This window comes from Plectropomus leopardus, chromosome 2 (assembly GCF_026936395.1).
Source record: "Plectropomus leopardus strain MGB_pleo_1.0 chromosome 2, ASM2693639v1, whole genome shotgun sequence".
Classification (NCBI taxonomy): domain Eukaryota; kingdom Metazoa; phylum Chordata; class Actinopteri; order Perciformes; family Serranidae; genus Plectropomus; species Plectropomus leopardus.
Window position 1 is genome coordinate 3966402 of NC_142177.1, and position 22056 is coordinate 3988457.

Consider the following 22056-nt stretch of genomic DNA (forward strand, 5'->3'; position numbering starts at 1 on the left):
CCAGGTTTCAAAAGGTTAATACCATGCTGTGATAATAAAAACACTAGTTTTGCCATCTTGGACTTTTAAAAGCTAAAAATGTGCAAAGCTGATGATATCTGAGAAAGAACATTAAAAACCTGAAACCTGAGCAAATTGGCTTGATTTCTTTCTAAAACATGGAAAGACGGCACTGAGCAAGGACAACAGGAAATTGGTTTAAGAAATGTGCAAAATTTAGTCAAAACAAACAAAACAAAACAAAACAAGGCGAACAAGACTTGGAAAAGGTACGTAAAAAATGAGAATAAATCTGTAACATTATTTAAAATATGTAAATATGATACCAATAGATATACACACAGATATGCAGTTTGTGGAACATTTCTTACCAAATTGCTCATTGCCTTTTTTCCACAAGTTTTTGAAAGACATTGCACCAAATTGTGCAGGGTTCAAAGGTTAAAAAAGGTGTTTTCCAGGCAGCAACAAAAGTGCTGTTGATCCAGGTTTCGAAGGGTTAAGCATCAGTAACAGTCCTCATAGAGCAAGCGGGCTCACCTGGCGTCCACGGCTTCCTTCAGCAGCTTCCTGGCTTTTTCGAGCTGCGGCTCAGCCTCGTTCAGCACGTCTGTGCTGTCTGGCAGATTGTCTGCCAGCTTCTTCAGCTCGTCCAGCTTCTTCCTCAGAGCAGTTGGGTCAAGAGGCGGTTTGGCATTCATAATCCAGTCACTTACTTCCTGGATCTTGGTCAGGTTGGAGGTTGGGTCTGCACAGACAAAAACACGAAAGGTTGGAGACAAAATGGTAAAGGAACAACTTTAGCATCATCACATTCAAACCAGTCATCATTACTGAAACCAAGTGAACCTGCCTTCTAGGGATGGTAACAATTAATCGACGATCGATTAATTGGTCGTTAAGAATTTGCTCGAACACCTGAAATTTAATCTATTTATTATTAAGCATAAACAATATGTAGTCCCCTGTTACGTTCTAGCTCTCAGTAGAATGGTGTATTTCAAAGCATGGTTCAATGACTCGCATTCCCACCAGAGGGCGCAATGTCACTGTTTTGTGACAGGGTGGTCATCTTGAGGTCAGGAAGAAAAGCGCGGACGTGACGTTGGAGGCGAAGCATTTTCTGGGACTATTTCGATTTAAAGGAGGAAAATGCCATCTGCAAACACTTCGAATCTGTATTCAAATACAACACGGCGACGACAACAAGGCTTCACCACTTGAATAATATTCAATTAAGCGCGCTGGCCGGTTCCTCCACATCGTCTCAACAGCAACAGCCCACCATCACCTCAGTGTTAGCACAGAAGAGCTGCAGTGCACAGCGAGTGGAAAAAATAACCTAGTCAATCTGCACGGGTATAGAGAAAGACATGATGCCAATCAGCATGGTGGACGGTCAGGGATTTCGGGAAATGATGCATCTGTTTGAACCAGCATTCACTATCCCATCCTGTCTGAGTTGCTAGCTAAGCTAGCCAGCACCGCTAGCAAGGTTACCTTGACAACAGACAGCTGGACTGCCCTAACAATGGAAAACTACATTACCATCGCCTGCCACTACATCACCGAGGATTGGCGAGTCGCCGGTGAGGTGTGACCTGGTACTCAGTGGCTTGCTTCGTGCACATGCTTCAACTCACCATTAACGATGGCTTCACCATATAACAAGCAGCGGTACCTCGAGTATATTCGATATATCGTCCACCCCTATCTACACATAACACAACTTTTACCTGACAGGAAATCTTTGAGGTCTTTCACAATGTCCCGCGCCTCTTTCAAGTCGTCCTCCAGCTCGTCTCTGGCCTGCTTCATGTCATTGGAGAGCTTCTCTGCAGTCTTTCTCACCTGATTGGTTGTCTCCTGTGTTTCCTGAAGCTGTAACGAAATGAAGTTGAACTTAAATAATGCTTGAGAATCTGCATACTGCTTTTTATAATCTGAGAAAAATCTAAAATATTCCAAAAACATTTATAATTGCTCATGCTTTTGTAATACAGTCACAGTGATTTGCCTGATCACAGCATGCATGCATACGTGTGTGTGTGTGTGTGTGTGTGTACCTTCTCTGTAGCATCTGTGATCTTCCCTGCCAGCTTGTCCAGTTTGTCTTTCACGTCCTTGGCATCAGTGTCAGCCCTCTTGCTCAGAGGCAGGGCGCCCACACACTTCTCACCCTTCTTGCAAGGTGGGGTTCCGGGTGGTGGACACAAATCTTCACCCTCACACGTCAGAGGGGTGCAGGGCTTTGAGCGAACACTGCCACATACCTGAAAAAAACAAAGGTAGCGATATGGTGATTCGACATACAGGAGCTATGGTCCCATTGACAAATTCACATACGAATGCTGCTGCAAAGAAGCTACAAAGTCTAAAACATGGATCACACACATCCTCAACCCTGCAGCACAGAGTCGGTACAATCAGCACGGTTTCAAGGTGAACACCCAAGATTAAATCAGTATCAAATCAAATGTCTCCCCATGTGTTGCTGAGTAATGATGTTAAATAATGGCCGAAAAAGTTTTTCACAGATCATTATGATGTCAAAATCAAATAAACTTTCATGAATTCATTCCATCCTGTTATACATTTGTGTGAAATGTCATAGTTAGTGTATGAATTCTTTCATCAGTTTCATCAGTTCATTCTTGAGTCAAGAACATGTTTGCGCCAAATTTGAAGAAATTCCCTAAAGGCATCCTTGAGATATCATGTTCACAAGAATAAGAAAAACATGACATCACTCAGCAGGTTTTCATTCCGTCATGTAGAAGCTTTGGTCAACGCGAAGGCATAAAAACAAACTAGAATCTATCTTCCTGCTAAACAAAATGTCACAGCCTTGTCTTGGTAAAAAGAGGCGGTTACCTGTTTAGCGACAGGAGTGAGGTCCGGTTTGGAGGCCATGCTCTGGTTCAGTTTGTCCAGGTCTCTGATGTTGCCTGGCTGTACTTGTTTCTGAAGGTCCAAAGTCTCCTCTCTGACCTCAGCGGACTCCTTCACTGGTTTTTTGGTGTCATCCACCTTCTTGGCTGCATCTTTAGACTCATCGTAGGCGTTCTGGATTTCCTTAAGTGCTTCTGGAGAAGCAAGAAAAAAGCAACATTGGTATTTATTATGTTACCATATCAGAAGGTCTGTTTGAGAAACATTGTGGTAATTATGTGGTTCAGTTTGCTTAAACTAATGTTGAGTTTGCGTGCATCATATTAAAGGAGTTTTATGTGACATTCAGAGCATTAAACGTTTGAAACCTGTACAAATTGGTTTGGTTTCTTTAAAAAACATGGGGAAAAGGCAACAAGCAAATTAACGAGACATGGCCTACAAATAGGCAAGAAATGGATAAAATAATAATTAAAAAATCCCTACAAATTTGCAAAAAAGGTAAAGTAAAAGAAAAACAAAAACAAGGCATACTATTTCTTCAGTTCTGTAATGTAATAATCCAGTCATTCTAATTACTCTAAAACCTCATCTAAATTTGATTAAATGATATTCATGCATTGTTTGAAACATTCCTCACATATAAAACTTATTTTTCCCTGCCTTAAGCAACAATTTTTGGACTGTGAGAACACAATGTTTATCTCTTATTTATGTACAAGTGCTTTTGACTGCCCGTAAAATCTTCTCTAATCTAAGAAAAGAGCAAAAATAGAAAAAACACTGATGAATCCAAAAAACAAATGAGTACTAACAAAATACAAACAAGATAGATCCGAGCAAAAATGAAAGAAAATTTGTTTGTATATAATTTCTTGCATGAGGCCCATTGACCCATTACTAAAGTTGTGTAGCACTGATTGGTGAGTCTTTGTGTCTGACCTGCGTTGTTTGGATTGACAGAGTTGTCCTTGGCATCTTTCTTGACTTTGTACTCCAGATTGAGCTTGTTCAGCAGATCCTGCAGTTTGTCCAGCTCTGTGTCCAGACCAGGAGTTCTTGTCACTGGTGAAAGGTCATCGTTTACATCATCCACTTGGTCTCTGTGAGACAAAAACAGCAGTCGTTCAGGTATCAATGAGATAAAAGAAAAAAAAATCCAAGTTAGTGAGTTTCCATCAAGTATTAGAATAGATTGAAGAAATTGTGGTTCTGAATATCAGAAAACATTTCACAACAATCATGGAAAAGCTTTATAAAGAGCTGACGAGGGTTTCTGTAGCAAGTCCATATTCTGGCTCTACTTTCTCAGCCGTCCCTCACCTGAGCTTGTTGAGTTTGGACAGGGCATCATCGACCTGTTTGGCAGTGGGGGGTGGAAGGGGGATGGAGTCACGGATCTGTTTCAGGCGAGTCTCCAGGGCGCGGATACGAGGTCCAAAGTTCCCGAGATCACCATCACCCCCGGGACGTGTGGGAAATCTCGGGGAGAGTTTCTCCAGCGTTAAGCTGAGGTTCTTTCTCTGGGCGTCCAGAGTGAAGAAGCAAGAGGGACATGTCTCGCAGCCGGGGAAGGTGTCACAGTGTCCTCGCATGCAAGTGTCACAGCGAGTTCCGTTGACGCCGGGCCGACACAGACAGGCTCCTGTCTGCTTGTCGCAAACCTCTGGAAGTGATCCTTCAGGATTGCATCGACACGCTGTAGACGAAGAGATGACAAAGTTAATTCAGTTATTATCATGTGCACAACAAGGTCAGATTCCTCAGGTTCCCACACATTTAGACATTGATTTTTAAACAGTTATTTCAATGCTGCATCCCAGTACCTTACGGAGCAATGCACAAATAACTAATGCAATCTTTGTCCGCTATTGTTGGCATTTGTTGTCCATGGTAAGACTAGGGCTGGGCGATATGGCTTTAAAGTAATATCACAATATTATGGCTGTATCGCAGCAGACAATATATATTTTGATATTTTGAAATCTCCTCTAAACTACTGTAACCTACTAACATACAAAATGGAGCGATAATGGAAAAGCAAGCCCCTTATTCGTGGGGGCGTTCATGTATGAGGGATTTCTGGAAGGTGATGTGGATTCAAAACTTCAAATGATCCGCTCGACTTTTGAAGAGTTATGTGATGCAATTCCACCTCTTGTAGCTCCTGCTGCATCATGAGGGAGCCAGTTCATAGAGACAAGTGCACAGCCATACATAATGCGACTTTTAAAAGCCCAAAAAGTGTTTCCACTGCAGTTTTGCGAAGTATGACTTTTTCAAATCACCTGAAATACCAACTCATGCGAGTGCAAAAACTTTATGGTAGCTTTTTTTTATCATTGATGTGTTTCCATGTGACATATTTTATATTTGCAATTTCAATTTGCACAATTTGCGCAATTTGCACAATTTGTGGGTTATGGAAACCTGCCTTAAGACAATAAACTAAACTCTAACCTTTAGTGGAGTCCCAACAAATGGCTTTATGATAAATGCAATAAAAAGAGAAAGTTGACTCACGTTGGCAACCTATGAGAGGGTCTCCGTACGTGTTTTCTGGGCACTTGTTACATGTGCGCCCTCCAAAGCCTAGTCTGCAATCACACTGACCGGTCACCTGGAAGAAAGAAGCAGTGTCATAGTGCCATTACTGGTCGGAACACATGAACTGGATGCAAACTGGCCTTCAACTTGTTTTTTGCTCCAGAAGCCCTGAGAGGCAAGTGAGGAAAAAGACCTCAGGTGATCCATTTTTTAAGTCTGATTGTTATTATTTTCTCTCCTGTGTTTATCACTTAAGAATACATTGCTGGTATGGACATTAGGGCTTGTTGGTATGATTTGTATACAATTTTACATACTTTTATTTTGCATTAAGTCATTTTATTTGTACTTGAGCAAAATATTCTATTACTCTTTCTGCATAAAGGTCGTACCTGATCACAAGCATCACTGTAAGACCTGGTGGGGTCGCAGCTGCAGGGCTGACAGCGTCCTGACAGGGCTGGTTTCCAGTAGCCTTTTGAACACACATCACAGGTCAGGCCGTGGAAGTGGGAGCGACAGGGACACTGGCCGGTAATCGGGTCACAAACATCTGACAGTGAGCCATCTAGAGAACAGGAGCACTCTATACAGCAGGGGGAACATCAGAGTTAGAAAGGAGTACTGGACACACACACACATACATTATATTCAACACAAGTACGCATAACTATGTATGCACTAACAATGGTAGTTTAAAGGGACAGTTCACCTCCAAATAAAAAATACATATCTTTCCTTTTCCCTGTAGTTTTTTAAATGCATGTTTTGGTGTTGTGCATGTTTGCATGTTTTTTCCATTATACTGGAGAGAAGGCAGACATGTCTGCGGCTGATATCTCCAACACTTTGCAACTCACACCAAAACTATCTAGATGGATAAATAACAATACAGGTAAGAGGAAAATTATTTTTAATTTTGGGGTGAACTGTCCCATTAAAAATGATTTGTCTGTGAAGCCACAGAAAGGTTTAACATATAATACCATGATTTTTGATTTTACAGATTGGATTCAACAAATTATTTATTTAAAAAAAACATACAGATCAACTTTAATATGAAAGTTTGCACACAAATACACTTTCAGTATAGCTTTAACAGTCAGTAACCTACTGGAAATTGGGTGTAGTTATTTTTGTAACATTCAGGAGCATGCAGTGAATACATTTAACTGTTGAAGCTAAACTGTAATAGTTTAATGCTCACTGAAAACAGGTAAAAAAGCAGAATGGTGTTAAAAAGTGTGATATGAAGGTGTTAGATGACTCACTTGAGCAGCCCAGAGGGTTGGAGGCACTCAGGCCATAGTAGCCATTCTTACAGCGGTCACAGCGAGGACCCTCAACATTCACTTTACACTGACATAAGCCTGTGATATCGTCACACTGGCCCCCATTCACTGTCCCCTCAGCACTGCAGCTACAGCCTGGCAGAAACACAACAACACAAAAAACTTATCTGAATCCAAATATTTTGCACATTTTTGAGTTGATGTTCACATTTTCATGGTGCCATCAGATATTTGATGTCTGACACCTGAAAGTTGGTAACTTAAAGTGCTTTGAAGCACTCACGTATGCAGGCATCAGGGCGGTCCATTTTGCTGCGAGGGTTGGGCTGGTAGCCTGGAGCGCACTGGTCACACTTTGGCCCTGTGGTGTGGTGCAAACAATCCTCACAAACACCTCCACTCCTCCGCCCACTGGCCTCGTATACCGCCCGGTCAAAGTGACAGCGCTCGGCGTGGTTGTTACATTCACAGCCTGAGAAGAGGACAGACGGGTTAGTATACAGTATATGCAGTGAGGGTTAATGTTTAAAAGTCACTGCATTTGATTTAAAGTGCCTTTTATGTATACCGAGGAAAATTTAAATACAAAAAACAAATTGCTTTAAAGGCTCCCAAACCATATGGGATGTCTGACTTTTTTTTATTTGATGTGTGTACAACTGTCTTTTAAAAATATAGTGTTGCATTAATAGCAGACCATTTATGTTACCTATTTTGACAGCAGGGCAGAAATATATGACATTTAAAAAAAAAATGGAATTACCATCCCCCATTGCATGCCTCCACACACCAGCACTACATCTATGTCTGTGAAAACATGGATGCTTCACACACATCTTCCCCTGGCAGCACAGAAGATCTCTACAATCAGCACAGTTTCAGTGTGGGCAACAATGATTAGTGTCACCAATTCAGTATCTGACCAAATATCTTCCCTTCTGTTCCTCACCTAAGGTTTTAATAATGGCCAGAAAAGTGTTTTTATAGAACATTATGATGTCATAGCAAAGTTGACCTTTTGGATATAAAATGTCATAACTTCATCAATTTATCCTATTGGACATCCTATTAGAAATGTTGTCATAATTAGCATAAGAATTATTTAGTCATGGCCAAAAACATGTTTTATGAGGTCACAGTGACTGTGACCTTTGACCACCAAATTCTAATAATTTTTTTTCCTGAGTCCAAGTGGATGTTTGTGTGAAGTTTGAGTTAACTCCTTCAAGGTTTAGTTGTGAGTTAGTGCATTCACAAGAATGAGACAGATGCAAGATCACAGTGACCTTGACCTTTTGACCACCAAAGTCTGATTAGTTCATTGCTGAGTTCAAGTGGACCAAATCTGGGCAAATTTCCTCATGTGTTCGTGAGATATTCAATCCTCACAGATACACAAGGTTATAGAGACCTTGAACTTCTACCTATAACCACCAAAATCTGATTAGTTCATCACTGAGTCCAAATGGATGTTTGTGCCATTTTTGAAAAAATTCCCTCAAGGAGTTCTTGAAATATCATGCTCATGAGAATGAGACAGACACAAGGTCACAGTGACCTTTTGACCACCAAAATCTAATCAGTTCATCGTTGGGTCCAAGTGGACATTTGTGCCAAATATGAAAAAATTCCCACATTGCATTCTTGAGAAATCTCATTCAAGAGAATGGGACTGACAGACATATGTACGGAAGGACAGACAACCCGAAAACATAGTGCCTCTAGCCAAGGCTATGTGCGCCGCAGAGTCAGAAAAAAAGACTCTCTGGTCTTTACCTCCTCCTCTTGCAATGTGGGTCTTAATGGCAGATTTCAGAGGCATTATTGCATTAATTAGATATTTTGGCTGACACATGTTACCTCCATGTTTCTCTATCTGTGGTGTGCCATGACATTATCATGCTGATCCTCCTTGTTTAGAGAGTGTGAAAGAGGTATGGTTGAAGTCTTACGTTTGCAGGTATGAGTGTTATCCTCCTCTGCAGGTCTCCAGGGCAGATCATTGTAGAGATCAGCACACTGCTCACAGTTCACACCTGCTGTGTTGTGCTGGCATTCACAGCGAGGACCCACCTGTAGAGAGACACAGGAAAGAGGCTTGTGACAAGGTGTCCAATTAAAGGTCAGCTCACTCAATCTGTCCTCTGATGTCAAGAGACAGACAACCACTCACACTCACATCAGGCAAGCTCCACACAGAGTGAAGTGACAGTGCTAACCACTGCATCATGTTTTTTGAATGTACTTTCTAGTCTTTCAGAAGTTTGAAGACACTCTAGGTCCAGGTTGTGTTTAGTCTAATTTAGGAAATAAACTGTACATACCTTTATGCTGTTGGGCAGTGCATTGTTGTAGGTAACTGGCAGGCATCGGTTGGCGTGTCCATGGCACATACAGCTGCCAATCACCTTCATCTCCCTCAAGGCAAAGAACCTACTGAGAGCTCTTCCTGGTAGACGTGGCACGTCGCCAAGGTCTGTCAGCTTTACCCTCAGCCCCGTTATCCCAGACACATCTGTGGATGAAGCAGCTGTTGGTCAACAGGCCACAACCTTCAACGGGGTGAAGTAATTTATGACAGACAGAGACTTACCTTCAATTTTTTGGCTTTTGGAAGCAGGTGCATAAGCATACTGACCCAAAGGACTGAACTGGATCTGGAGAAGAGGACGGAATTATTATACCATAATTTTTTACTTTATCACAGATCGCTTTTCTCTCATTTTGCAACCGTACACTATACTATAAGTGCAGATGTTTTTTTTAAGGGGAGCAGATCATTTTAAACTAAATTTGGCCAGAATTTATGGCAACAAGCGCCAAAAAGGAAAGGTTTTTAGCTGAAGAAAACACTGAAAGGAGGACCTCTTGTGGTAAGGTCATTTCACAATATACTTCAGTAACAGAATTTTAAAATATGGAGAATGTACAAAGGCAATAAAGCTGCTGATTGCTTGCCTTCAAAGTAATAATAATGAAAAATATTAAGTGAAAGTGTTTGTCCTGCAAGTATCATTTTCATGATCTGACAAAATGTTTAAATAATTAGCCTTAGCTGAAGACAAGATAAAGCTGTTGTTTACTGACGACAGGTTGTTAGTCCTTACTGTGTGATCTTGGTATGGGTTTGTTTCAGTAGGGGGCAGTGTGTAGCAGTATATTTCATCCAGGGTCAGAGGAGTTGTTGAAGGAATGCCAGGAAATGCTCTTTCACAGTCTGTAGCCAAGTAAAGAGCAGGCTGCCATGTCTTGCCATTGTCCAGTGTCTTCTCTATAACAAAGGATTTGGGACGAGGACCCTGCAGAGAAAGAAATTTCATAAAATCATAACTTGAAATTCATAAATTATGTATGATAAATACCATACACTGTGCTGAGATGTGTTATAGAAGTATGGAATAATGATACAATAAAATATATTTCAGTAGCAGACAACATTTGTCAAATGGTCACCAGAAAAAACAGAAGTGAGCAGATTTGTGGTGTTCACATGAGTAAGCAGTATTTACAGACTGTATCATACCTTGAAGTTAAGCACCAGGTTGTCAAGCTGGAACAGGTTGTCGAGGTCCAACTGGAGAGCGACGGGGTCCACCTCTACAGGAAAAACGAGCAGAAAACACTTCCATGACAGATGTTCACACAGAAATACTTTGCAACTAAATTAGTTTCCAGATAGATTGTTTTGTTTCCTGCAGCCAGAGGACACTGTTCAGCATAGTTTGGAGTTACCAGGGTCCTCTAATGGCGAGGACAGATCAGAATATAATGGAAAAGAGAAATGGAAAGAGCTGCAACAATAAATGGCTATACAACAAGGTGTACTTTGAAATATCACCCATTTCAAATGTTATCACTTGCTTAAATGGGCATAAGAAGGTCCCTGCTACACCGCTGGTAGGCTGAGAATGCCGTTGTTGGCTCAAAAAGATACAATTAGTACGTTTTATCTATATTTAAATTATATCTATAATCTATTGTGATTGACGGAAACTTTTTTTTATGCATTTGTGTCCCTTTAATTCATTTTGAATCGCCTGTCTAAATTCTGGGGTTTTTGTGGGTCTGTGAATATAGTGCAGGAGGAGCTCTCCATGAGATCTTTTTTCCTCTTCTGCAATTTGTGACTCGCAGGGTGGATAGTTCATCTATCAGTCTGTCCACAGTCGATCTGATTGATGGATGAGAGGAGCAATGAGTGAAAGTTAACTTTTAGACCCAGCACAATGACCGGTTAAGTTTCAATTTTAATGCGCCAAGCATTCTGCTGCTCCATCTGTGCCCAGAGTATGCAAAGTAATGCATTATGGAATATCTATATATATTTTAGAACTGTTCCTAATGGACAGCCCAACTATAGAAATAGAAAATCTATTTGTTTCAGTATATGTTTTAATCATGGGGAGAGTGGCAGGAGTGCTTTTTCATTGCACTCCTGCCAATGAAAAAGCTTTTACTTTCTTTGAAAACTTAAGTTACCTTCCATTCTTTCTGTCCTTCTTTCTGTCTTTACCCACCTTTTTTGGACTGCCACCATCTGTTTGGTCCAGAAGTGGATAGAAGATCCTTGACAGTGTGGGCCAATGGACCATCTGGGTTCCTGGAGTCACATGGACAACACTTCATCCTCCTCTGAGAAACAAAGAAACAAATCAGTAAGATTATACTTTCCTGCAGAGTTATATTATAATATTTAATGTATGTATGAATGGAATTGTATCACTGTTGGGTGTCAGTGTCCTGATACTGATCCATGGACCTAAGACCAACATCCAAATTTGTCCCTTTTCCTCCACATTATGCCAGTCAGATAAGCTGTGTCATTGACCAGGTCACACAGTCGCCCAGGGGACAGAAAATCAATATACCTCAGATGACTAACAGATTTATAAAGTGGTAGGCTATTTTCAGCTGGTCAACAACTTGGGGAGGAAACTTTGCCCCAGTAACAGGTGAGAAAGGAACAAAATGCTGCCCGCATTAAAATCTGACCATGATTTGCATAAGTTACATTTTGTAACACCTCTTGAATTTGACTTGTGATTATAGGGAAAATAAATTGTGAAATACAATCAGCAGAATTTGTCCACCTGACAGAATTTGAAGTTGGTAAATTCACACTCCAACACAATTTCAGTCAAATTACATTTTATGTGACTGTCTGCTGACTGAGTCAGTCAAAGCACTTGTGAAGAAACACACAATTTTCTTAATCAATGTATTCAGTAAAGAGATGAGCTAGGAGCTACGTGCGGTTTATGAAGACACCCATTATGTAATAATTCCCAACACAAGTGCTCTCATCGCTGACAGCTGGGTCCCTGTTTTGACCAGTTATTATTTAGCAGCCTCTGAGTACTCTGGACATGGCTGCCACTCTGGCACACAGACCATGGCTGCTTTCCCTGTAGGTAAAAGTTCTCATCGGATTGTTGCAACATAAAAGCCTTACTTACTCACCCACATGCAGATGGATCAAGATACATTTATAGTCTCTACACCAGCCTGAGCTGATAAAACCAAGATGGTATTTTCTCTCAGACGGTGACAGATCTGTTGTCACACTTATTTGAAAAGAAAATGTCTCCAATAGTGTAGAAAGGAGAGTGAAAATCCTCCCTTCTGCTTAGACCTATTACTGGTTCACTCTAGTGAAGCAGACTGCAGGGGCAGCTGCTCTACACCACTTTAATTCAATCAGTACATTTACATGATGTCAAATTATTATGTTAGTCTGACTGAAACTGGACTTTCAAAATACATGTAAACATGTCAGTCTGACTGAAATCCCACTAAGTCAGTCTTCTCAAAGTCAGACTAACACACCTAAATAATGCAGTTGGGGGTCGATTTACTTTCATTTATACGCCTCAACCGGACCTGAACTGTTCTAGACGTTCTGTGCATGCTCCATACTCCCCGTGCCGGACCTGGAAATCGAACAGCAAAAATTCTTAGAAAAAGGTCGGGATAAACAAAAGAAGGAGAAGTAAATAAAACAAAACAAGTCAAAACAAGACGAAAGTACCATGTAAAGTATAGAGTTCATACAAAATGTACAGCGCCGAAAAGTCATCGTTCAACATGCAGCCTGTTTGCCGCTTGCTAACTTATGTGGTATTAAGATAATAGGTCAGCTGGAAGAAGGTCCAGTAGCATCTAGCTGAAAAAGTGGCATATCTCCATCTACCATGGTGTAGTCGCACAACAATAAATGGATTCTCCCCCGGCGATTGTACACTGGGATAAGGACAGTTGTCCAATTAAATGGCCTAATCGAGCTATAGCTGTAGCTCGACTAAACTGTGTATGTAAATGTACTAGTTGTACTAGTACGAGTGTTGAAGGACAATGGCGGTGTTACTTCACTTGGTGAGCACAGCATATTGTCATTTTATCCTGTATAGTTTGCCATAGTTGAAGACAGCTGATTCACAACTGCTCACATCAGCAGTGATACAAACTTCATAACAAACATCTTGATGTGAACAGATTCCACAATGTGACACTGATCCAGAGCAGCATCTGCCAGTATTGTCTGGGGTCAGTTGTTGTATAGCCCGAACTACTTTGAGCTATTTTATAAAGTTTCATTTCAGAGAAATGCTTTCAGTGAATCTGAGTTCCTTTTTGTAAACAGTTATGCAGTGTATGGTCAGCCAATTTGCGTTTTCTAGAAAGGTATGGCTTGCCTTACTCTGCCTCATATTGGCTCACCATGACATTCTTACCCTAAACCAGTCCCACTCCTCTTGCCTTCATCAAACCAATCCAACCAACAATAGCAACAAGTTCGAGCCAATCATAGGGAGAGTAGGATGGGTCATTCCTTCGCTATTCTAGGATTAATACATTTGCATATGGTAACATTACATGTGTAGGGCTTGTATTGTGCATTGTGAGATCGGAAGGAGTGGATTTGGTGTGTGCTGCCTTTGTCGAGGCATGAAAAGAAAGGAGCAATAATTCAGTGCCTCTGTGTTGCTGTTTTATCGTCCTTGTTAGTACACGCAACCTGATTTGTTGACGCCTTTTTGTGGTGTGAAACAAAAAAAAAAAAGCCTTTTTTCCAAAAAAGTTGCTTTTTAACTATGTAATACTTGTGGGCTGTGTGACAGCATTAATGACAAAAACAGCTGTTGGGGAAAAAACAAATTTGTGTTGCATGAAAAAAAAGCCCCCTTTGCGTAAAACCCTTCAGTATATCTGTAAATGTGTGTGTGAATCAATATTCCTTTCTGCCAAAAAGTGAACCTGCTGCCAACTGTAGACCTTGGCCTTGTCTCTTTCTCTCTGTGTTACTTTTGCATTAAACATAGTAAATCAATCAAAGACCTTCACCCACCTGTTGTGCATATTTCATATCCCTTACCTTAAAGTTTCTACAGCTCTCCTCAAATCTCCCAAGAAATTGCTTAAAAAAGCCACAGCAGTATTTTCATTATGTTATCAGAATCAGAATCAGGTTTTATTCCCAAGTACATTTACATATACAACAAATTTGACTTGGTGTTTTGGTGCAAAACAATTAACATAAAGGCAGAATAAAAATAGTAAATTTAAGACATAAGATAAAAATTAAGAAGAAATATAAAAATATAAAATGAAAAATAGAATATAAAGAACACAAAATGTATGTACAAAAGTTATAATGGAGGGATTGTAGAGTTGTGCAGAAGTTGAAGTTGCAGTGCAAATATCTTCAGTCTAAATACATTACCCTACAGTGTGCAGCGTAAACAGAGACAGTCCAGGCCAGTGTGCATTAATGTAACACATAAAATATATATCCCCATTATATATGGAGATATGATCTTACACGAAGTGCAAATCATTGCATTTAAAGTACATAGGACTTCTGTAGTGCCATTCTGTTAGTTAGTTAGTTAGTTATGTTTTTTTTAAGACAATATAAAACCATAGACTGATATCCTGAAGGTTTCAGGTGTCAGCTAGTAGGCCACAGCTTCTACAAATGCCAGAATCTGATTGGCAAACAAAAAATAGACAATTGCATAACACAGTGACAAGCAGTTAAAAAAAAGTCATTTTACACTCAGTAGATGTCCTTTTATCTCTGAATGATCATCACCTTCTCTCCACCTACATGTCAGTCTGATAAAGCCCAGCAGATAAACTCGGACACTCAGTTTACCCTCCTTCACAGACACAGCTCCCTCATCTACAAACAGCAGCTTCAATGAGTCCTGCACTGACCCTGGCAGCAAAATGTATAACTGTCATATATTCCTTGTATTGGCACCATTCAGTAATAATCAATCACTATTTCACTCCAACCAAAATGTGTTAATCTTTCTGCCTCATAGCAAAGCAATAAATGTTATCTAATCTTGTGTGATAAAGACTGCGACACTCTCAAAGACTTGAGTGCGTTCGTGTCATTTTTATACCTACTTCACCTCTGTTAACCCAGTTAGCATGGCAGGGAACTTCTTATGATGTGGGTTAAAAGTCATTCAACGTGGAGGATTTTTTCCCCAAGGTTTTTTGGCACCGCAGTCTGTCACCTCAAACACATGTGCATACTGCAAACACACACTGTGTCCACAGCTGACTGTTGCATCAGCTCTACATCTACTTGATCCTTATTTATGTCATACTGTGGAAATTATGCTAAAATATAAACATCTGTGTCTGCATTGTCACTGTGGAGGCTCAGGTTACATTTCAACTGTTAACTGCACTACTTTATGTAAGTGACAACAGGAAAGAATTCATTAATATTGGTCACAGTTAGGGACACCAGGTCATATAGCCAGTATGTGACATATACAGTATACAGAATATATTACATGACTGGAATAAGTGACTCTGAACTGACTAATAGGCCCCATTATCTGGGGTGTGCCTACGGAGTAGCCTAAAATCTGATTGGCCATCCTAGGTGCCACCCCATTATGATTGGCTCTCAGCCCAGTCAGTTTGATCTGTTTGATGAGTAAAATGAATTTTGGTTTATAGGGGCAATTAACTGTGTTGTGTTGTGATTGTAGGTCTATTGATCTTTTCAATTTAACCATTAAAATGAATCTAAGACACCACAATGTTAGTAATTAAAGTAGTTTTTTTGATTCTGTCAAGTTGTGTCTAAAGTCATCAAAAGTGTGACTCGAGTCTAGCTCAAGCCCAAGTCATGTGACCTGAGCCCACACCTCTACCTTACATTACCTTACTAACCTTACTATAAAAAATTCCAAATACTATCTACATTACTATCAAAATATTCAAAGGCCATGGTAACGCCAAGCCACAACAGCCCAATCAACACAGTCTGCCAGGAAGGGTTACTCATTTGATATGACACTTAATTACTCTTCGTAAGACCTGGTACCTGCAGCAATGTGATGATGCATAGCCAACAAGATCTGACTAGTTTCCTATGATGGCTGTGAGGGCTTTCATCTTTATCACTGTTGCTCTTTCCAGGTAGTCATGCATGCGTGTATATTTGTCTCTATGTGTCAGCTCTGAGATGCAGCTGAGTGTTCAGCCCCTCCCTGTCTGGACGAGGTGTGGCTCAGGTATTGGAAAAAAAAGGAGGGGGAAGTATTTATCAATCAGAGAGAGCCCACGCCTTACACAGTTATCCATCCCCTGAGGCACATTCAACAGAGCGCACAAAGACTGTGAGGTATGAAGATTGTGTAACATCAACACAAACATTATCCTGCTTGTTTTTCTTTGCTGCTCTGTCTTTTCGATCAGATTTGAACTGCTTAGGTTGAAATCACCTTAGTTAAGATCATAATGGATATTGTTGAAAGTCTGAATATAGCTTTTCCCTCATTTGTAAAATGTCCTCGTTACAGCAGAGTAATGCTATCATGTCTGAAGAATGAAGTAAATGGGAAGAGCCAAAAACTGCAGTGCCCCAAATGGCCACTTAAGGCTGGCTCCAAGAGCGAGTCAATCCCCACAGAGTATGAATGAGTCCTAAAACACGGAAACCAGTTAGCATTTCAGCACCTTCAGTTCTCTCATCCCATAGTGAGTGGGTTTCTGGTTATAAGCCTAAAATAAGGAGCTGAAGTAGTCAAATAGACTTTCACATTTTGCTCTATAACATAAAATTCCTCAGTAAAAACCACACTTGCAAACTTTGAAGCTTTTATGTGTCTTAAAAAGGGTGGTTCCTAACATGTGACTATATGAGACTACAGAATGTCATTGCGGCGAGCCGAGCCGAACAAAACCTTACAGCTTCATTTTGGGAGAGATGTGAGTGCAGTGCAGTTCGTTTATAGCCTAGCATTAAGTGTTTTGCTTCTGAAGATCACATTTAGGCTTCAAAAATTCTGAAGTAGTATTCATCTGTGAAGATTATTATGCTGAACAAAATGTGTAAGTATCATAAACATTTGTTTGCTACAAAGCTTACTAAATCCAGTGGAAAAATCCCAAAGGCTATTTGACGAGGGAACCAGAGCAACACTAGCTTTCATGTCAGTCTACAGAAAAACTTGACCCCTGGGGCACTCAATACAACCCCATATTAAAATGTCCAACAATACAGCAAAAATAAACTTGTTTACAGCAAGTACAAGAAATGGTTTTGTTCTCTAAAGCTAATTTTCCCATCCATGATAACTGTACATGGGGTTAATGTTTATGTTACTGACCTGTTGACATTTTATAAGGTTTAAAGTCACGCATGATTAAGGGTGTGGCCACGTTGAGTGGCAGGTGGTATAAAAGTCGCTACCACAGCAACAACACTGGTTAGGTAGAGTAAACAGGGTGTAACCCCAAATCATAAATTTAAAATATTTTGGTCGCCTCAAAAAGTCTTGTTCAGCGTTTGGTTGTCATAATTGTTGTTTTTACTAGTAAATATTATCATTTTCATTATTATAGTTAGGTTTATCTCCACCCTCACATAAAAATATGGTCAAATCTGGCTTGAAAATACCAAATCCAGGGCAAATAGGATCCCACAAAACAATTAGTCATGTCAAGGTGGCTACGTCCATTTTTTTATTCTGTCTATGGGTTAATTTTACTCACTTACTGTACTTGGTAATTATTTTAAGGTGCTGCAACTTTATGTAATATAGGCTCTACTGACTTATGCCAATATGAATATTGTACTTTAACCGCCACTATCTAGTTTCTAGTTACAATGCAGACAAAAAAATACATTAAACATCACAGAGTGTCTGTGATACCTTGGACTGTAGTTTGGGGACAGCTGGGCTAAAGTCCAGCTTCTGACTTCTGCTGTTTCACCATCAGTCTTATCATTGCACTGTTACAAAACTAAAATATTGACATATGAAATATATTTAAGAACATCTTTGAAAAAAAAACCCCCAAACTCACCATCTGGGGGGAATTCTGACAGCACAGCAGATGCATAACACCATATTATTTTTTTTTATGACATTCAGTATTCCCTAACTACTGAGAAAGTCTGATAGTGGTTTAAGAGGGGTCAACAGACATAGTACCAGCTCAATTTCACTTTTTTTGTGGATTTTATAAAAACAAGATGAAGCATTAAAGAAAAAGTGCATCTGTATTGCAAACAAATCATTTTACTTCACATCAGAGGTAAAAAAAAAAAAACCGCGACACTACAGACTTGACTCTTGCTCAGTGCATGTCCTCTGCTCTCTCTTATTACAAAATCAGCATTTGAATCCAGTAAGAGGAGGGTTGTGCTGAACCAGCAGATGCGCTGGCGAGTGCTTATTCAGACGTTGGTCAAAGAGTACACTTGCAACATGCTGCTCTGGCACTAAAATTAGACAGTTTCATAGATGGACAGCAAGCAGCCCAGCCAAAACCACCACAGCCTCCATCCTGTCTGTCTGTTCACCATGACCTCTGCACCGCTCGCCTCCTAATAGTGCAAACCCCACGTAGAGAGCCATGCATAGTCTGGGTGAACACAGCTGGCTGAGACTGTGTACATGCTCTTGTTTGTCTGATATGAGTTTTTATGAAGCCAGTATCAATATTTAAGAACTGAAGCTGCTGTGCTTTTACTGACTCTCAGGTAAATAATATCCACATTTGCAGCTCTTTAAACCAAGATTTGATCACAGTATATTTGTAAAGTTTACACTAATTTAATGCAAAGTGCCACAAAAACTTGAGAAAAATGTTTCTTAAAACACTGGACTGTGCTCCTACCTGTTGGTATGGGGTGCAGTAAACCTCAGCGCCTGTGAGGCCGCAGGTTGAGGAGGCATGGAGCAGGTGACCTCTGCCCAGGAGCAGGTCATCGCTGGGTGGGTAACAAGCCCCCCGAGAGCAGTCAGTCTGGGCCCGTGATACTGCAGCTACAGCTGTCAGGAGGAAGGGAGCACAGTAATAAATGAAAAGGTTACAGTGAGCTGTAATAATGTGACCACTATTTGTCATCAAAAATATCAATATCCAAGTTCACAATCAATACTGACATTTATCATGACATGCAAGCACAGTAAAAATAAGACAAGGTCCAATCCTATAATCATGGTTTAAAAAAAGGGAAGTTCAACTCAGCACACAGCACCTGAACCACAATGTATTTTTTCGGATACAAAATTGCTAAAAAATTTGTGTTATACATGTTTTCAAAATCATTCCTTTAGTAAAGACTGTTTATGTAAACCTGATATACACAAGAAATATATTTGAAATTTTACATAATCTGGATTAAAGAGATTATATATTTACTTATTCATGTCCTTTCTTTTTTAAATTTCTACTTGCTTATTATAGATGGCCAACTATTACGTGGACATGAAGTAGGTATTAATGATGTCTGTGGTTCTTTTATGTGAAATTCATCATGCTGCTGTCTTGGCCAGGATTTCTTTGAAAAAGAGATTTTCGGTCTCAATGGGACTATTCTTGCGTAAATAATAGTTAAATAACATAAAATAAAATATTTTTTTAATGAAATAATATCAAATCAAATCTAATGAGACCAGTGAACCAATACAATGTAAACTTTCATCTCTACTAGAGTTTAACTTCTGCAGCTGAACTCCAGACATTGCAGTATGTAAAGAGTCTTGTAATCAGCCAAGTTGCTAGAAGAAAATGTTGGCATCGTCTGCTTTGCAAACAGCAGGTACATTCCATTCGCACTTTGCACGTGTATCATATTAACGTTATTAACAAGATGGAAGGGATGGTGGATGGCATAACGCCAATACAAGACGGGGTGCCCAGTAGCTCAATTGGTAGAACGGGTGCCTCATGCACAGAGGCTATGTCCTCACAGCACTGGCCGTGGGTTTGATTCCGCCCTTGGACCTTTGCTGCATGTCTTCCCCTCTGACTCCCCCTTTCACACTTAAGCTGTCCTAACATAGTAAAGGCAAAAGCCAAAAAAAAATCTTAACAAAACAAAAAGCTAAAAAACCCCTCCAAGATGAGACATCTGCCAAGCTGAAAACCACTGTTCCAGACCAACAGTGACCGTGTTTCATCAGCTTTTTAGATAACAAATTTTGAGAGTTTTGTAGTTGCCCGTCTCTGTTTTTCCACTGTGGATAGAACCACAAAAAGCGGTTGTCTTTTTAAACAGACATTGCTGCTTTACCAGCAGGGATTTTGCCTTCCAAAACCCAGCATTTAAAGCCAAAACATGATCTTTCCCGAACCATAACCAAGTGGCTTGTAAGCTTAAACCTGACCACACATTATTCACAGCACTGTTGAAACCTAGAGTTTCAATATATCTGCACTGTACAGTCAGATAACCCTTACCCAGTGTGTTAATGGGAAGAGAAAGATTACTACACTCTAATGAAATGTTTACCATCTCTGATCTTAACCTGAGCATAAAAATGTTTTTAAACCCCTGCCTACCCCCAGCTGACAGGACTAATGTCTGCGTCCCTGCAATGCGTTTCCTATCTTGACTGTACCTAATGTTTCACCACACACTGACTCCACAACAGCCTCAAAAAAGTGCCTACAAACAAAGCATAGGATAAATAAAGTCCTCAAAAAGGATGCCTTTACGAGAACCTGTGTCAATTTTCTTTATTTCTTTGAAAAATACGGGGAAAAATGAAACTTTGCAAGAAATGACCGCAATTGTTAGGAAAAAAGGGGAGGAGATATTATCAGAAAATAATGTGAAATATGCCAAGAAAACTATATTTATAATTATTACAATTATGTATTTATTTATTTCATTTTTACAGAAAAAAGTGTACGTATTTTAAGCACTTTTTGGGTCATTGTCTTGTTAGTTTTTTTCCCTTCTTTTTTGTGCCTGTTTTCAGGGAAATCTCTTGTAACATTAATTTCTTGCTTATTTCTAGGCCATGTCTTAAATTGTTCATTGCCTTTCTCTCTATGTTTTTGAAAGAAACCAAACCAATCTGCTCAGGTTTCAAAGGGTTAAAGTTTAGTCATGGTCATAGTGTCTAGACCTACACATCTATATTCATATGCTATTTTAAGATTGATACTAATAAGCTATTGACAATTTCTTGTTTTTTTTAAATTTGAAAAAAATCTACATGTTATAGAGTATTTCAATAAAGTAAAGTCCTTGTGAAGCAGACCTGGTCTAATGATATCCCTCCAGAGTTAACAACCCTTTAAACATGTGCCATCATGAATAGAGAGTATGCAGGTTTTCATTCCAACCAATTACTGCAGCAGCCCTTTCAGGTTAGTTCCTCCTCTCTGTTAGAAAATGGAGATATCAGTGTAATCAGCTGCTGCAGTGGTTCGCTGGATGAAAAAGCTGCGTACTGTCAACTCCCCACGAGTTATGAATGTAAACAGCTGGTGTGGAAAGTTTCAGGTGAAAGTTGCAGGATAAACTTGAGACAGAAAGAGGACACTTTAGAGAAAAATCAAACATTAAAGCAAAAGAGAAAAATAAAGAAATCTTACCTGCTAGAAGTAAAAGTATGCTCATGTTGTGTTCTTTCGATGATATAGTCTGGAACAGATGAGAAAACAATAAACTCAGCAAGCAGAAACACTCGGATACGATCCAAGCCAATCGACTGTATCTCACCTGAACGTCTATTCTATCAGCTCTGTTATCTCCTGTATTAAAGTGTGTGCTGCTGCTCAGCTCCTGCTTTATAAACACTGCCTCACCTGGATGGTATGATACAGTGTGTGTCAGAGTCACACCCTTCACCACCACTCCCTTCACTCCATGAATCAACACACACACATACAGACAAGCAGGCAGACCTAGACATACAGTCAACACAAACACCAAAAGAAATACACAAACTTACACAAAGACGAAACAAGGTGTGACAAAACGCTATTGTGACCTCAAATAAAAAACTAAAACTGAGCACACATGATTCCATGTATTCATAAAACTAAT

General features: G+C 39.9%; 1 protein-coding gene across 1 annotated transcript in view; it reads right to left on the bottom strand.

Annotated features, from left to right (window-relative positions):
• lamb3 (laminin subunit beta 3) overlaps nt 1-21818 on the bottom strand; it is a 25004-nt gene extending 3186 nt beyond the window's left edge. The window contains exons 1-19 of the mRNA XM_042498753.2: nt 21730-21818; nt 21603-21651; nt 18888-19042; nt 11249-11363; nt 10255-10328; nt 9839-10030; nt 9325-9388; nt 9056-9246; nt 8684-8804; nt 7015-7203; nt 6711-6866; nt 5832-6025; nt 5416-5512; nt 4216-4591; nt 3835-3995; nt 2875-3086; nt 2067-2273; nt 1737-1881; nt 541-748 (exon numbers count right to left, since the gene is read on the bottom strand). Of these exons, the coding sequence (XP_042354687.2) occupies nt 541-748; nt 1737-1881; nt 2067-2273; nt 2875-3086; nt 3835-3995; nt 4216-4591; nt 5416-5512; nt 5832-6025; nt 6711-6866; nt 7015-7203; nt 8684-8804; nt 9056-9246; nt 9325-9388; nt 9839-10030; nt 10255-10328; nt 11249-11363; nt 18888-19042; nt 21603-21627 (2882 nt within the window). The 5' untranslated portion in view covers nt 21628-21651; nt 21730-21818. The remainder of the gene's footprint in view (nt 1-540; nt 749-1736; nt 1882-2066; nt 2274-2874; nt 3087-3834; nt 3996-4215; nt 4592-5415; nt 5513-5831; nt 6026-6710; nt 6867-7014; nt 7204-8683; nt 8805-9055; nt 9247-9324; nt 9389-9838; nt 10031-10254; nt 10329-11248; nt 11364-18887; nt 19043-21602; nt 21652-21729) is intronic.
• Between the last annotated feature and the right edge of the window lie 238 nt (nt 21819-22056).